The sequence below is a fragment of the Xiphias gladius genome, chromosome 18, assembly GCF_016859285.1.
Source record: "Xiphias gladius isolate SHS-SW01 ecotype Sanya breed wild chromosome 18, ASM1685928v1, whole genome shotgun sequence".
NCBI lineage: Eukaryota > Metazoa > Chordata > Actinopteri > Istiophoriformes > Xiphiidae > Xiphias > Xiphias gladius.
In genome coordinates, this window is record NC_053417.1 from 7,630,757 (window position 1) to 7,646,045 (window position 15,289).

Genomic DNA, 15,289 nt, shown 5'->3' on the forward strand with positions numbered 1-15,289 from the left:
ACATCTTATTTATATACATCAACTGGTCTTGAATGATTCTGCACTGTGGCATAAAAAACAATTGAAACCCAGCTCTGTGCTAGTGTAGTTTTCATATCGTATCGTACAGCACACTAGTTGCTTTGTGAACAGGAACAATTAGCCAGTCGCTAACATTTGTGTCATGTCTGACAAGAGAGGTTCTTTTGAAACAATACCCAACAGGAATGACGCAATTAATTCATGGTCTCACCTATACCTACGTTTTAAAGTCAGGGAGAAATATATTTTACAAAATCCATGTATCTGAGTAGTGTTAGTTGATTTTGTGTACAGTAATACACATACTGTACCAATACTTTCCTGTTTTATTCCTATTTTGTCCAAATATGTGTTTTTTAATACTATTTCTAAGTAAATGGCCTCTGCAAAACCCTTATCATACCCCCGTCTGGCCAATCAGGACTGATGAGAGAGTGAGCTCATGTCTAAGCATGTAGCCAGTGACTGAGCGTTAACCACTGAGTGAACATCTGGGTAGCAATAAGCAAGCTTCTCTGGTGGTGTCGGTCATTTGTTCTAAACATGTCATAAACAACTCATACATTGCCCTTTCAAACAGTTGTAAACACACACAAATTCAAACATTTATGGTATTTGACTGAGGCCCTGCTTCACTTCAGCCCTCAGCCTCATTAAAGCAGTTTAGTTTCTCTTTTGGGGAATTTTTCAGACTGTCTAACATGCCTGCAACCAGGCCCGGAATTCACTAACTAACTCATTTTTTCTGCTTGAGTAGTGAGGCTACTCAGCCAAAAACATGCCAGTCCAGAGTTTGTTTGTGCAGCAAATGTGGATGTGGTCTGTTTTGTGCGTGCGTGCGTGCGTGCGTGCGTGTGTTTTTGGTTTTTTTTTTGTTTTTTTTTTTGACTAAAGAGGCAAAATGTGCAAGTTCTGATTAAAAATAAATAAATAAAACAATTAGGATTAAAACAAATTCTAGTGAGTAAAATCATGTTAAATTTATAGATTAACACATTTGTGTTATAGAGGATATTAAACTGTAGATATTCAATGCTTTTTTGAGAACAAAGTTCCATTCTTCTCCCCCCCTGACTAATTCACTGTGATTCACATGACAACATTATAACAAATTTCTTTCTAACTGTTTTGGATTTTGCTGTGCCATGTTACAACATGTCTCAATTTTACTGCGTGGACTAGCCTCACTCACTGTGCTCCATGTCCATTTCTCTCTCCCCCAATCAGGATTCATATGGGGACACACCTCTCCACGACGCCATTGCTAAAGATTTCCGCAATATCATTGAGATTCTGGTTGTGGTACCCAACATTGACTTCACTCAGCAGAACCACAGGGGCTTCAACCTGCTGCACCATGCTGCCCTCAAAGGAAACAAATTGTGAGTAGAAATAAAAAATATATATAAAGTGTGTGTGTGTGTGTATATGTGTGTGTGTGTGTGTGTGTGTGTGTGTGTGTGTATATATATATATATATATATATATATATATATATAATTGCACTTCAATACCGTTGGAGTTTTCACGGAGCTAACATCTACTGGGGTTATTGTACTGGAGTTTAATGCAAAACATTGTCAATAATAGCAAATGTGTTTAAAAAGGGTCATAGAAGAACAAATCAGCATTGGTTTGGAGGGCTGTTAATGATTACCAATTTTTGGACACTCACTATGGACAAACACAGGTGATAGCATAGTTTCCTCAAATCTAGCTTGTCATCAGGCATGTGTTCACTAAATAAATCCAACTACTTGTCAATGGTTCGCAACTCTAAGATACAAAGTCAAAAAATTTCCAGCCCCCGTAAAGAGTATCTTGTCTATTCCTTTTAGTGAGCTTGGTTGTTCTCATGTGCATGATGTGAGCATTGGAAATGATGGCTATGGGCGTGTGTGTGGGAATCTCTCCTGTGTGTTCAAATGAGGACTCAAAAGGTCAACTCTCAACACTATCCGTTACAAATAGAGAGCTCATCTCCCACACAGCTTCTGTAGCGGTCAGTCAATATCAAGCAAAAAATGTAGCAACTTTTACTTTACTTTTGCACCCTGTTTCCTTACACATTAACTTTTCCTCCTCATTTCCCTAAAACAACATTTAGTCTAGTTAATTTTCAGTAATGCAGATTTGGGAATCATGAGTGGAGAAAAATTACAAAAATTCAAATAAGCTCTGAACAGTGTGACAGATATTTTTTCCCAGGAAAGACTTACAGTACTAAACACAGCGATCATAAAAGCTTTCATGACTTGGCTATAGGTTGTGTCACTGCTGTGTCATGGCGCTTATCAAGAGTCAGAGGGAAAGCACATTTATTTTTATGAAAACATCAAAGATTTTGGACCGAAATGCTCCCAAAATGGCTCCACGTAATGTCACTGCAACTGAGTCCTCCGAGTAACACTAAAGGGGAGGCAGGGGAAGATCAGCTCAGCCCGTTTGAATCTACATCAAGGTGCTTGAGGCCAAACATCAACACTGCCTCACTGACACCTGTCACAAAGGCTCCATTGTATTCTGACTGTCTTGGTTTTAGGCTGGTTAACACTGAAACTGCTTAATTACAAGCTGATCCTAGACAAGGCACTGACCGGACCTGGCACAAACGCAATAGATAACTGAATGTTCTCACAGTTATAAAGTTTGACTCCCCAAACACAACTGTTATGTCTGGCTCCTTTCTGGTGTGGCAGTGTTCTCCTCTGTGCATTTTGCATCACATCATCTCCCACACACCCCGATTAGCCTGGAAATGTAGAGAACACACCAAAAATGGAAGGTCAGTGGTCCCTTTCTTTATGAATTTATCATAGTTCATAGAGTTCTCAGTAGTAGTCTGAATCTGTTTTAAAATAATGTTATTGATTATTTAAAATCTAAATGTCATGTGTTAGTGCTATACAAATTATATAATTTATCCTTTTTTATCCCGTGACTCATTTACCCACTGCTGTAAACCAGCTGCTACAGTGTTGGAATCTGTCTTAGATATAATATTCAGAGACTGGAATTCAACTGCAGCTGACCAGCGCTGATTTGACTTAGAATATTAATTTCCTCACTGTTGTCAGCAGTACAATTGATTCACTACCGTACAATGCCTCAAAAACCACCTTAACAGGTGTTGTTGTTCACATTACTTATACAGTATATTAATTCAAGTTTTTTAATTGAAATTCTGAACAGAGTTGTTTTCACTGCAGGCAAGGCCTGGAAACAAATCAAATTAAGGTAGATGACTGTGCTTACATCAAGAAAATATTTTTTTCCCACCTGTTTGGAAAAAAAAAAAAAAAAGGTCTCCTTAAAGGTCTGAGGGATTCCTAAGACTTGATATTTTTTACAGTGTGCCGAGTCTGCCTGACCATAGTGAGGTTCCTGCTTCTCAGTTCCAGAGCTTTTACAGCCTCATATGAACTTTCCATCCCAAATTATAACAAGACCATGTAATGGAAAATCGTCTCTGGCTCTTTTGAAAGAGGTGCCATGAAGGAAAGGAAGCAAGAATGAAAAACACCAGGTTCACCATAAATTTCTTCCCTGAAGCGATGCCACTTCACTCGAGGTTTCAATTAGAGATGTTTAAAGTCTTTTTGTGTATTTTGATGGATAATATCCTGGAAATTTATCTCACAGAATGGGATTGCTGTTATTGTCATCAGTTTTCAGGCTGTGAGTAGATTACCATAGCTCGGTCATCTGGTTATTTGCTTGCAGACACCATCTACTTATGCCATGTGTTAAGTACTAAACTAGTCAAAAATGAGCAGAAATCAGTCCATTTTTCTCATCCAAGGAAAGCGCTAACATCTGACCTCCTGACTTCATCTTCCAGTGACCCACATGTCCTCATCACCCCACCCACTCACCCTCTCAGGACAGCCCTGTACAGGACTGTAATATGAGAACAATTGTTGAATGAGCAGGGGAAAAAAAGACAGTCAGCAAGCAATAACTGCAAGTGAGAGAGGAAAAACAATGGGAGTGGAGGCCGCAAAAGACATTCATTTAATAAATGTCCAATCTGTTCTGGCAAGAGTCGTATGTGCAGTGCTAGGAGTTTAGGATGCATTCCCCAGCATTCGTTTAGCCGGACATCGCCCGCTGCGCCAAAATCTGAGACACAGGATTTACAATGTTCAGCATCAGCCCGGTTCACCAGTTCATTCATATATCATCAAGCAGGCTTACACTACATTACTATAGTCCAGGTGCAGTGGGTTTTCTGTATGTTTTCCTAGTTTTTTTTGGGCTTAAATATTAATTTTACTCTACAGGTTGAATATACCCAGGCATTAGATTGAGGGCGACTTTTAGCTTTATGGAGTGAATTAAAGATTACTAGTATTTTTCTTTGTACCAAAGTATGATTTTTACCTCCGTCTGGGATTTTTCCTCTGGTTGGTAAGTTGGTGGTTGCTTAATTATCTTCAGCTTCAAAAGTAAAGACCATCCACAAGTATATTTCTTGTTTGATGCTACTGTGTTTGGAGTTCCTGTGAGCAGCTTTGACCTTTGTTTTTTGTTGTTGTATGTTTTTTTTGTGACAGAAAGATTAGAATGTTTTGTTTATTAGATTATTTATTTATTGTGAGGAAGTGGAAAAAGAGGGCAAGAGGCCAAGTTCACAAACAGTCCTGGGAAAGAAATGAAACAAGGCAAGCAGCCAGATTTTTTCTGGAGTTTTCAGCTTGACCGAAGTAGCAAATGGATGTACAGGGATGGTTAGTCTGTTTACTGTATGTACTTGAGAAGAAAGTATACAGAGGGATTTCTCCCTCTTTCCTGTAATCTCACCTACCCGCAGCTTCTTTGTTTTCTCCTCATTTTCACCAGATTCCTTTTGTTCTCAAAGAGTTTCCTCTATTCTTCCAACCCTCCTCTTCCTGTTTACTCTTGTCTTTCAAGTTAAACTGTCTGACACACACCAGATAAATTTCACAGCATACCCACTCTCATAGCTAATTATACATGAGATCAAAATCCTTTATTTGGATTTCTTTTGTCATTTCCAATTATAGAATTTGTACTTGTCATGGTACATTTCCTCCGCTTTTATCAAGTTTTAATCAAGAAGCAAGTTACAAACAGGCACAGTGTAAACTTCCAAATATAATCAAGTGATGACTGTCTGAAGGCATGTTTGTACAAAACCGCCTCAAAATGTCAGCCCGTGTCTGAATATTCATGAACACAGAAGTAAGGATTATAGAAAATAACCCAGAGAAGTGAGGCATTGTGGGTACAAATGAGAGACAATTGATATGGCTGTTATCTAATTTGAGAGGCTACTTCAGAACTGCGAGGGCGAGCTCTTTAAGCTAACGAAGGCGCTCTGGAGACGACTCAAAAAAACCCCCGCTCACACACACACACACACACACACACACGCACACGCACACAACGAACCCAGAGACACGGAGCTGCATTGCAGGTACCAGTGACCTCCAACACAATGTCTCCCCAACAGCCTTCTCCCTTAATAATACACCCAGAGGAGATCCCGAACATACGTGACTACACATGTAACAAAGCAGCCTGTGCTCTCAGTGGTCCGGCCCTCAGTAATCCATTTAAAATCTATCAGCCATCTGCTGCTAAAGAGCCTGTAAACGTTGTAATATATAAGTTATCATAATTAAAGCTGCATTAAAACTGTCCCTGTTACACAAATGCAAAAATAATTGCGTTTCTCGTGTTCCCTCTACAGTACCGAGAGCATTTATACAGTGTAATAAAGTAATATAACAATATCTAGATGCATCATTCAGGAGTTTTGTAACTTAAAATAGAAGGTAGATAGTACATATTCACACCAATGATGTATCTTCCCAAATGCATATTGCAACCATATCTAATAGTTTGGTCAACCATGTGCAGGGAAGTAGTAAGAACACAAATCAATTTAATTCCCAATTGCAGCTGTATGAAAAGCAAATCAATACAAAAAGTAAGAAAAACAAAAATCTTTGAAGAAAAAATGCAAAAAATATTTTTAGTTGCTATAAGAAAGATGTCCAAATTTCCTATGTAGAGATTTATTTCTTGTTTTATATAAATAACAATAAATAATAAGGTAACTATAATTATAAGGATAATTCTCTTACATGGTAAAATATCTTTTTAAATGAAATTATTTTGTCAGTCCCTGTAAAGTCTGAATACTTTATGTATTCTGAACATTCTTTGCTCCCTATTGTATGTATATCTGATTTACAAACTTTGTTTTGTTATATTGGCTTTGAACTATCTTGGGCTGTATTTTTGGATGGATATCCCATTTATTTGTAACTCATGGGTTGTGAATTTAATCAGTGTTTTGCTGGATGCCTGTACGCTGTTTACTGAGCAATGTACTTAAATCCTCTAGTTTTTTTTCTTTATTAATAAGGAGCTGTCTGTTTTTCTAGTGATGAAAGTCAAAAAGAATGTTAAGCTGGAAACAAAGAGCATCCCTCGTGTGCTTCCCATCTGGCTGCTTCATTTTGATGCAGTTTACTGTTGAAAAACTGTCGCCAGCATCATCTATCAACATGAGCACCACAAGTGTTTACAAAACAGTAAAATCCAGCAGAGCTATCGTTAAAATTAACCTAACATCCATAGAAAGTTTGGGTCACATCACACTGAAGCCTCCGTAGTGGCAAGCAAGCTTGCTGGATGCCCACTAAGGCTGTCAGCTTACAATTTCACACTTCATAAAGCAGACTCAGCTACAGAGCAGAGGACAACTCAACAGTGTAGCCCAGCCTCGCACTGCAGCATCAGCCTGTTGCATGAATAAGAAAAAAAAAAAGTTCTAATAGTCTCACTTCACTGAATTTGGCCTCACAATGCACTGTCACTGTACTTTTTCTCCTATGTTAGGAGATGGGAAGAAATACAACAGATGGGTAAAATGTAGGGTAGGGGAGTACGACAGAAAGGCCCAGTCCTTTTCATCTTGGTTAGTTGTACATCAGGAGGAAAGTAGGCAATGTTTAGTGAGAACTGGTTATCTGTTGTGCTCATGTCATGTTCACTGTGACACGGGATAGGCTTTACATTCAGAGAGGTTTATCTTTCATTCATGCTATACTGTCCGCAGTAGTGGTGTTGCAGATGCACTGTCACCGTGTCTGATCAGGATCATCTACGTAATACTAGGCTTAAATTAAGATATTGGTACGAAACTAGCCTCCTATATATTTAATGTTGACCAGTCAATCAGTAGCATGAAAACTATCATATTTAATCACAGAATATTGTTTATCACTGGATGGCAACATTCAGCAGCCTGCAATTTGTTCAAGTGTTTGAGATGGTAAAAAGCACCGGGGCAGCTGTTACAGATATAACTCTTCTCAATTTAAGCCATGGGCCATGAGGACTGTTTTGCACACAGGCTGATTGAGACTTGTGTTGTTTGTCCCGGCGGCAGGGCCACAGAGAAGATCCTGGCCCGAGCGCGGCAGCTGGTTGATGTTAAGAAGGAGGACGGCTTCTCTGCGCTGCATCTGGCCGCTCTCAACAACCACAGAGACGTTGCCGAGATCCTCATCAAGGAGGTGAGCTGAGGAAACTGGTTTCATATGAAAACTGGTCTTTTCTTTGCTGCTGCTTTTTATTTTTAAATTAATACAGAACAAGATTTGCAGTACAGTATATAACCACCATTTTTTTTATACATTTAGTGTAGCATTTAAAACAACTTTTTATTTTCTGGTACACGTTTCTGGTATGGAATTGAAATTTTTTCCCTCCCTCCTCTTCCACAGGGACGCTGTGACATCAACATCCGCAACAATCGCAACCAGACGCCGCTGCAGCTGGCGGTGACTCAGGGCCACACCGAACTGGTGCAGCTGCTGGTGGCCGAGGGCGCTGACGTCAACATGGAGGACGAGGATGGTGACACGGCCATGCATGTGGCCCTCCTCCGCCCGCAGCTGGCCAACGTTATGCTCAGCCCCACCGTGGGAACCAGCAGCAGTGAGGAGAGCAGCGAGGGGTGTTCTTCCACATCACTTTACTGCAGGGTGAGAACTGACAGAGACAGTACTAAAAGAAAATACTGGCGTAACGTAGGGAAAGAGGAAATGCCGAAGGGTTGAGAAGCGAAGAGTCCCCATTTATTGTGGCAATATAGATTTGGAAGAGATTTGGCAAAGGAGTACTAGTTAAGATGTCGGGGAAGACAATTTATACGCACCATGTCATTTTTCCCCAGAGGATGTCTTGAGCTTGGGTAAGACCACACTCCATTAATCCAGGGAATCTAAAAGAAGTCTTGTGGTATTATTCAGCCTCAGAGGCACAGAAGTTACTAACTGAATCCTCAGGCCTCGATCTAGTCTTTTGACATTTTGAATTGTCTTTTTTTTCTTTTCTCTATAAAGTCATGCTGTGGAGGGAAGATTCCACGCATCATTACTGTAGTCAACAACAACTCCCTACGGCTATTTTGATATACATCATTGCAAGCAAGGATAATGCTACTGCAACCAAGGTCTGCATGTGACTATTCACTGCAGTTTAGTAACCTGAAACTGGCATTATTGATTTTTTTTTTTCTTTTTTTTTTTTTTTTTGGCGCTTAGGGACAGTGCAACAAGCTGTAAAAACATCACTGACAGATCATCACCTTATAAAGTCGTTATGGTGAACATGTAAGCAAACAGTCCACACAGAGCAGCAATATAGCAACATTCATCTGGAGTGGTGTTTAAGTCCAGCTGGCGAATCTAAGTCCAATATTCACTCTCCTTTTAGCTCTGTTTTGCTTCCCATCTACTCCTGATAGTGAGGTTACCGTACACCTGGTTGATCAAAGTTTTTTTGCTGGAAGCAGCTGCCTGCTGCTGAGAGCAGTGAGACTGAAGCAAACGAGTAAAGTTGTGTAACAATTCTCTGTGGATTCATCACAATGAGCAAGGCCTCTCTTTATTTTCTCATTGTTATACAAAGTCATCTGAACCATTGTTAATAATTAAAAAAAATTATTAGAGCAGTTTTAAACACCCACTGAAGGATTTGTTCACAAGATGTAACTGTATCCACCTGATAATGGGGATCAGGATTTTAATGTCACCGCTTGTCTTTTAATCTCAGAGAGAAAAGAACTCGTTTAATATTCCTCATTAAAAGACCTTGACTTTGTGCTTTGTGTAACTTGTTCTTTTTTCATGAGCACTTTAAATACTGTTACATCAGTTGGTCTTGATATCATTGCACCAATGAAGAACGTCCTCTCTAGTCTACATGACCGCAAACACTGCAGCTCTACTCAACATCCGGGGAACCTGCCAAGTCAACACACACACACACACACACACACACACACACACACACACACACACACACACACACACACACACACACACACACACACACACACACACACACACACGCACGCACATGCACACATACAGCCTTGAAGGTACTCAGGACGGAGTACTCAGGGCTGTTTTGACCACTTTCAGCAGATGGGGCAAGCTCTTCAGTGCTGATTAGATTTGGGGTTATGTATCAGCCTTAGCTGGATAGCGCTGGTTTTACTTGAATTACGTATTTGTTGATCACAATCAGTTGTGTCCTTGAGATTTAGTTTTTTTTCCTTATCATTTTCACGAGTTCTTATCCCTACTGAGAGAATGTTTGTTGGATATGGTCTGCTTCATAATCATATTTGTTTTAACTCCAACTACTTCTCCCTTCTTCTTTCTCTCTCATTCTCTCTTCCCATCATCATCATATATATATATCCACAGCTGAGCACTTCAGGTCTCCTGGGGAATACAGAGCTGAGTATCGGGGCAGCAATGGCTTGTTTTCTAGCACAGGAAGGGGCTGACATCAACTATGCCAACCACAAGGGCAAGAGTCCTCTAGACCTTGTGACAGAAAGCACAATGCTGCAGCTCATCAAAAGCTTCTCTGAAAAGCACAGGTAGTTGTCTACAAAAAAAGGGCTGATATTCATAATACATATTTTGTCAAATAATTTCCTTTGATAAACCAAAGAGTAGATTTTAATTATTGTTCAGCTTGTTCGAAACTGTCAGTTCTTTTTACATGCAAATGAACAAGGAATTTAAAAATAGACAGAAATCAGCTACAGAATAAGTATTGGTGTGTGATTCACTTTAGAGTTCAAAAAAATGCACTTGGTTTTGTGCGTTGTATAGTTGTCACAGCTGTGTGTTGTCTGTCAGGTTGCAGCGTCTGCAGGCCATCACATGTGGACAAGGCCTGAGCAGTGCCAGTCTGCGGCGGGTCCACACTACGCCCAACACCATGACCAACCTGGTTCTTCCCACACCGCCGGGGCCCAGTGAATGCCTCATCTGCTCCGAGCTGGCTCTGCTGGTTCTCTTCTGCCCCTGCCAACACAGCGTGGCCTGTGAAGGTGCGTGGGGAGTGGAGATAGAAGAGGGCTTCGTGATTGGGGGGGGGGCATCATACTTAATTGAGTTGTACTTAAGCAAACACAAGGTGAAAGAAGCACACACCCACATGGTCTTTTAAGGCCTCTCGTGTTTACAGGCGCTTTTTCTTTGTCAAATTATACTCCCTTTTTATCTCTTGTTATGTCTTTGCTGACCTGGTCCTTGTCCAAACAGAGTGCGCCCATCGAATGAAGAAATGCATCAAATGCCAAGTCACAATCACCAAGAAAATTAGACAAGGTAACACTTTGCAAAAAAATTTTCATGTTGTAATTTATCTGTATGTACTGTCTTAATGTTTTACAGTGTCCATCAGACCATATTTAAATTTTTGCATTCATTGTTGTGACTCATTGTTGCTTTAATGTTCATTCACAAGTTTCCTAAATGATTTTTAAAGTTACAGACAGTAGACATATTGCATTTTTTTTCCTATCATGTGGACATCCAGGAGAGGACTTTCCAAACATTCTAAATCTTTGAGTTTTAGCAATGATCACTAGTCCTGACTAGGTGTCACTAAGACACAGCTTTGGATGGTAGATTAAAGCACCTATGTGTCGTGAACAAACCACCAATGAAAATCACAGACATTTTTAATCATGCTATAGTTGCTAGTGTTTACAGCCATCTTTGAACCAGTAGCACAGCGAAACAGCAAGACAGTGTCATCTTGTACAAGATCGCATCACTTTCATGAATTTCCCTTCTACTAACATCAGAAAGCAGTAACCTACAGTTATTGTCTATAAATTCAGTTCTTGGTAGACATTTTCATTTATGTCGATGCCACCCCCCAACACACACAGACCAAACGGAGGTGGATTGCAGTCCCGGCAATGAGAACTCAGAGCAGCACAACCTGCTGGAGCAGCTGCAGTCCCGCTACCGCCAGATGGAGGAGCGAATCACCTGCCCCATCTGCATCGACAACCACATCAAGCTGGTCTTCCAGTGTGGACACGCCTCCTGCATCGACTGCAGCGCTGCCCTCAAGACCTGCCCCATCTGCCGGCAGACCATCCGGGAGAGGATCCAGTTATTCGTCTGAGCTTCTCAGCTCTCGACGACCCGAAAAGGATGTCAGAGCCGGTTGGAGAGAAGTGAGGGTGGGGGTGGGAGGGGACAGCTGTTACTTTTGAAGACCCAGTGACCTGTTTCTGCCTGTCGCACCCTCCTGCTCATCCCCACCACACGTAATCAAATGCTCACTCATCCCATGTTGCTTTACTATAAAACGCTGTGTTACATCGCTGAGAGTCCACTGTTTGTTACATTTTGGTCGATTTCTTCAACTTCAGTTTCAGAGATCAGAACTTATATCCCGCCGAGCTCAGCGGGAAGCAGACAAGGTGAATTTGCGAGGCAGTGCTGTCACTTTGAATTCTCTGATTGGTAAGCTGGAAGAAAAAGGTCCCCTACTACTTCTTTATCACCTCCTGTAATCTGTCCTATCTTCGCTGCTTTAAGTGGATGTCTGATACCCATCATCCTCTCTGGCTGTCTGACCTCTTCTGTTTACAAGGCTGCACAGATTCAGTCCCCATGTTCTCGCCCCTTGGCCTGTCCTGTGAATTATGTTTGCTCTCATTTGTATCAATCTCTTAATAATCAGTGTTAATCTCTGCAGAGGGAGTTGGTATAACTAAAGGCTCTCTTTATAGTCCCCAACCACTCGCCTGTATGCAAGGGGAAATACACACTATATATGCATGAGTATATGCATATTGTGAAGCTGAAAATGACTGTGTCGTCATGGGTGATTTGTCGTTGTTGTTGTTTTATTTCTCTCTGGTTACATTTGTGGTTTTTAATGTACTGATAAGTACAGATTTTTATTTATGTTTGAGAGGTGGTATTACTTAGTAATGTACTTTTCTCAGTTGGTGTTTGCTTGGCAAAAATGTTATCGTTTCTACTGAAATTCACCCCAAGCCTATGTCCTCTACTCAGGGTATCAAATTATTGAAAGCACTTGTGATATCCATAAATGGTTAAAGAACCCCCCACCCCCAAAAACACACACACACACACACACACACACACACACACACACGCACACACCATCACAGAGTTACAGTGTATCAGATCATCTTAGTGGAGGGTCACTGAAATAATAACCAATAATAATCATTAATAACCAATCATAAAGCTGTGGATAGTGACTCAAAGTTGCATTAAGAAAACACTCAATTCACATTATTAAACCTGAAACTTTTTTTCTCATTAGTGAAATGAATGTTTGCAGAGGAGTTTCTGCAACGAAACTGACATTTTACTCCAAAAAATGTGAAAAAAAGTCCTTAAAACATCCCAGAAGCACCGCTCAGCTATATTTCTGTGTTTGATTTTGGACCGAAAGCATCGTATTGGTCTGCTTGTGTGTGTCTGATGACCACAGTCTGTCTGTCATCTGACTGGTGTAGAGACCCCGGTGAGCAGCGGGTTAACAGTTTAAAGGAGGATACTCGTGTTTTGTTATTTATCCTTCAGATGTCTTGTAAGATATAGAATCAGAAGGGCAAAAACATGACATTGTTCTGTTTCATCTCTAGTTCCTTGTCTACCTTCTTAGTTGAGTTATGTCAGAAGAAACCCCTCTTTCTCCTCTGGAGTTTGGGATTGTACATCATCTTCATCCTTTCCAGTGTTTTGGTGTTTATTCTTGAAGGGCTTATGCATATGAGAAAAAAATCGTATCTATTTTAATCTTTATTTAATTTTAATTTCTACAATAAACTTCCAGAGACAGGAGGTTTTTTTGTCTTCATTAGATCCCAAATTTTGGGAGAGCCAATGTTAAAGATGTACATTTGAATGTCGGGGAAAAATGTATCCTGTCTCACTCTGCCTTTTTTATGTGTGAAGGAAAAAAAGATGTAAGAGAAGGAGCTGGAGAGACTGGGATGTGTGTACCACGAGGTTTACTTTGAGGAAAGAACTTTTACATCAGTGCCAAATCGCATGAGGATGTGCATGGGCATGCACGCCCGAATTTATCTAGACACACTATGCTAAACCCCTCAAAGCTCAAGTGAGGGTTCAGTTATTCCAGCAGTGTTAAGTAAACTAAAAGCAGACTTTAAATGTTAATGTTTTGTTTAGTTCAAATCAGAAGTATTATCTCAGCACTGTCAGATACAGTACTGGCATTAGCAGTCGAGCTAATGACATTAGCCTCCTAACTTAAGCTGTAGTTCTTCGAACCTCCTCATGTTGTCAGTGGCAAGTGATGCTGCACTCACTTCCAAAATATTATCAGTCCCATATTGTTTGGAGCTTTTTACAAGTATATATATTTATATTTTGTGAGACATTATCAATCGCGCAACAAGTTTCTTATAGAAATTTCACCATTTTAAGGATTGTCCATTGGTGTTCCAAGTTGATGGATTTACAGGCAAAGGCAATAATGTTTAAGAAAAGTGGGGAAGATGTTTGAGTTCTTTTTTTCTCCCCCTTAAGGAGGATGCTGCGAGGGCAGGATACAATTTATGTATAAACACACTATTAAGCAGCAAATGTTACTATTGGTGTTTGTACCGTTCAGCTCTTGGAGTTCTGATGTTGGCCTTACTGTCCATTCCTCCTCTGTTGATGTTTTTTCAGTTGTATTCTGTACAAAAATATTTTGCAATAAATATGGAACTGTTTTCTAAGCACGTGGTGTAGCTTTGTTTTAATTCCATTTTTCGGGAATGTTTTGAATTCATTATTAAAACCGTCTCATAAATGTAGGCCTATTGCACACAACTCAAGTCAAATTACAAATTCTTGACCCATATCTTGTTCCCATCCCACTATATTAGTAAACCCCGTGTTACTGTGCTAATCCCCTCGAAAAACCTGTCGTCATATTAAACATTACCATACATTATTATTCTTCGAAACAGTTGTAGACGTTTCTATATAATTTAACGTAAATAAGACACACAGTTTCATTGGACATTAGACTGTCAGCATTCTCTGTTGGAGGCTGAAGTGTCTTTAATATACACTGCTAGTCATGATTTTAATTGTACATTTAAGCATCGTAGGCTAAATAGCCGTTTAGTGGTTATAAGTATCTTAACCAGTTTTCAAGCAATGTCATCGTGAAGTATTTTTTTCAAAAGAGAAATGTTTTTGACTTTAATTTTATTAATTAATTACACCCTCCACTTGAGTTTCTGGCAGTTCAGGTAAACAGCCGGCGAGCAGGTTGTGTTTTCTGTAACCCATTTAGACGGGCTGGTATCTGTGCGGTGCCTCCTGTTAAAAGCTGCCGTGTGCCACTTCTTAGTCCTAATTGTTTTACGGCTCAGATGACTTTGGCATATGACTCAGCGCTTTAGCCGTGACGTCCTTAAGCTTTGAACGCTACGAACAGCCACAAAGCCACAACACTCAACACACGGCACTCCACAAATTTACTGTTTTTCTTTTGGTGTTCATGGCCTGTATGCATTCAATGTAACATGGGTAGGTTGTGCTAATGTACAGTAAAGCATATGGAATTTGGTCAGTACATTGTTTGGTGAACTACCAGTCATTATTTGAACCATTAAAACCAAATTATATTGAATATATTATACATATAGATATATACATATATATATGTATATATTTATAATATACATATATATTATATTCAAAATATCTTACACATATGTGTTTGTATTTTGAAAGAGCAGTTACATCAGAGTGACATGACATCTTTTAATTAACCAACGTACTGACCTAGATATCTGCTAAATCCCTCTTCCAATGGAAAAATATATGCACGTATTCCAAGAGTTACGTGAGGTGATTTAATAGTAGCCAACCAAACCTCATTTTATGTTTTCATTTTCACT

General features: G+C 39.9%; 1 protein-coding gene across 5 annotated transcripts in view; it reads left to right on the forward strand.

The window, feature by feature from the left end:
- mib2 (MIB E3 ubiquitin protein ligase 2) overlaps positions 1-14,093 on the forward strand; it is a 47,419-nt gene extending 33,326 nt beyond the window's left edge. For all 5 annotated transcript variants that reach the window (XM_040152295.1, XM_040152296.1, XM_040152294.1 and 2 more), the window contains 7 exons: positions 1,249-1,403; positions 7,448-7,574; positions 7,785-8,045; positions 9,777-9,955; positions 10,221-10,414; positions 10,629-10,694; positions 11,264-14,093. In XM_040152295.1, the coding sequence (XP_040008229.1) occupies positions 1,249-1,403; positions 7,448-7,574; positions 7,785-8,045; positions 9,777-9,955; positions 10,221-10,414; positions 10,629-10,694; positions 11,264-11,505 (1,224 nt within the window). In that variant the 3' untranslated portion in view covers positions 11,506-14,093. The remainder of the gene's footprint in view (positions 1-1,248; positions 1,404-7,447; positions 7,575-7,784; positions 8,046-9,776; positions 9,956-10,220; positions 10,415-10,628; positions 10,695-11,263) is intronic.
- Positions 14,094-15,289: the final 1,196 nt, after the last annotated feature.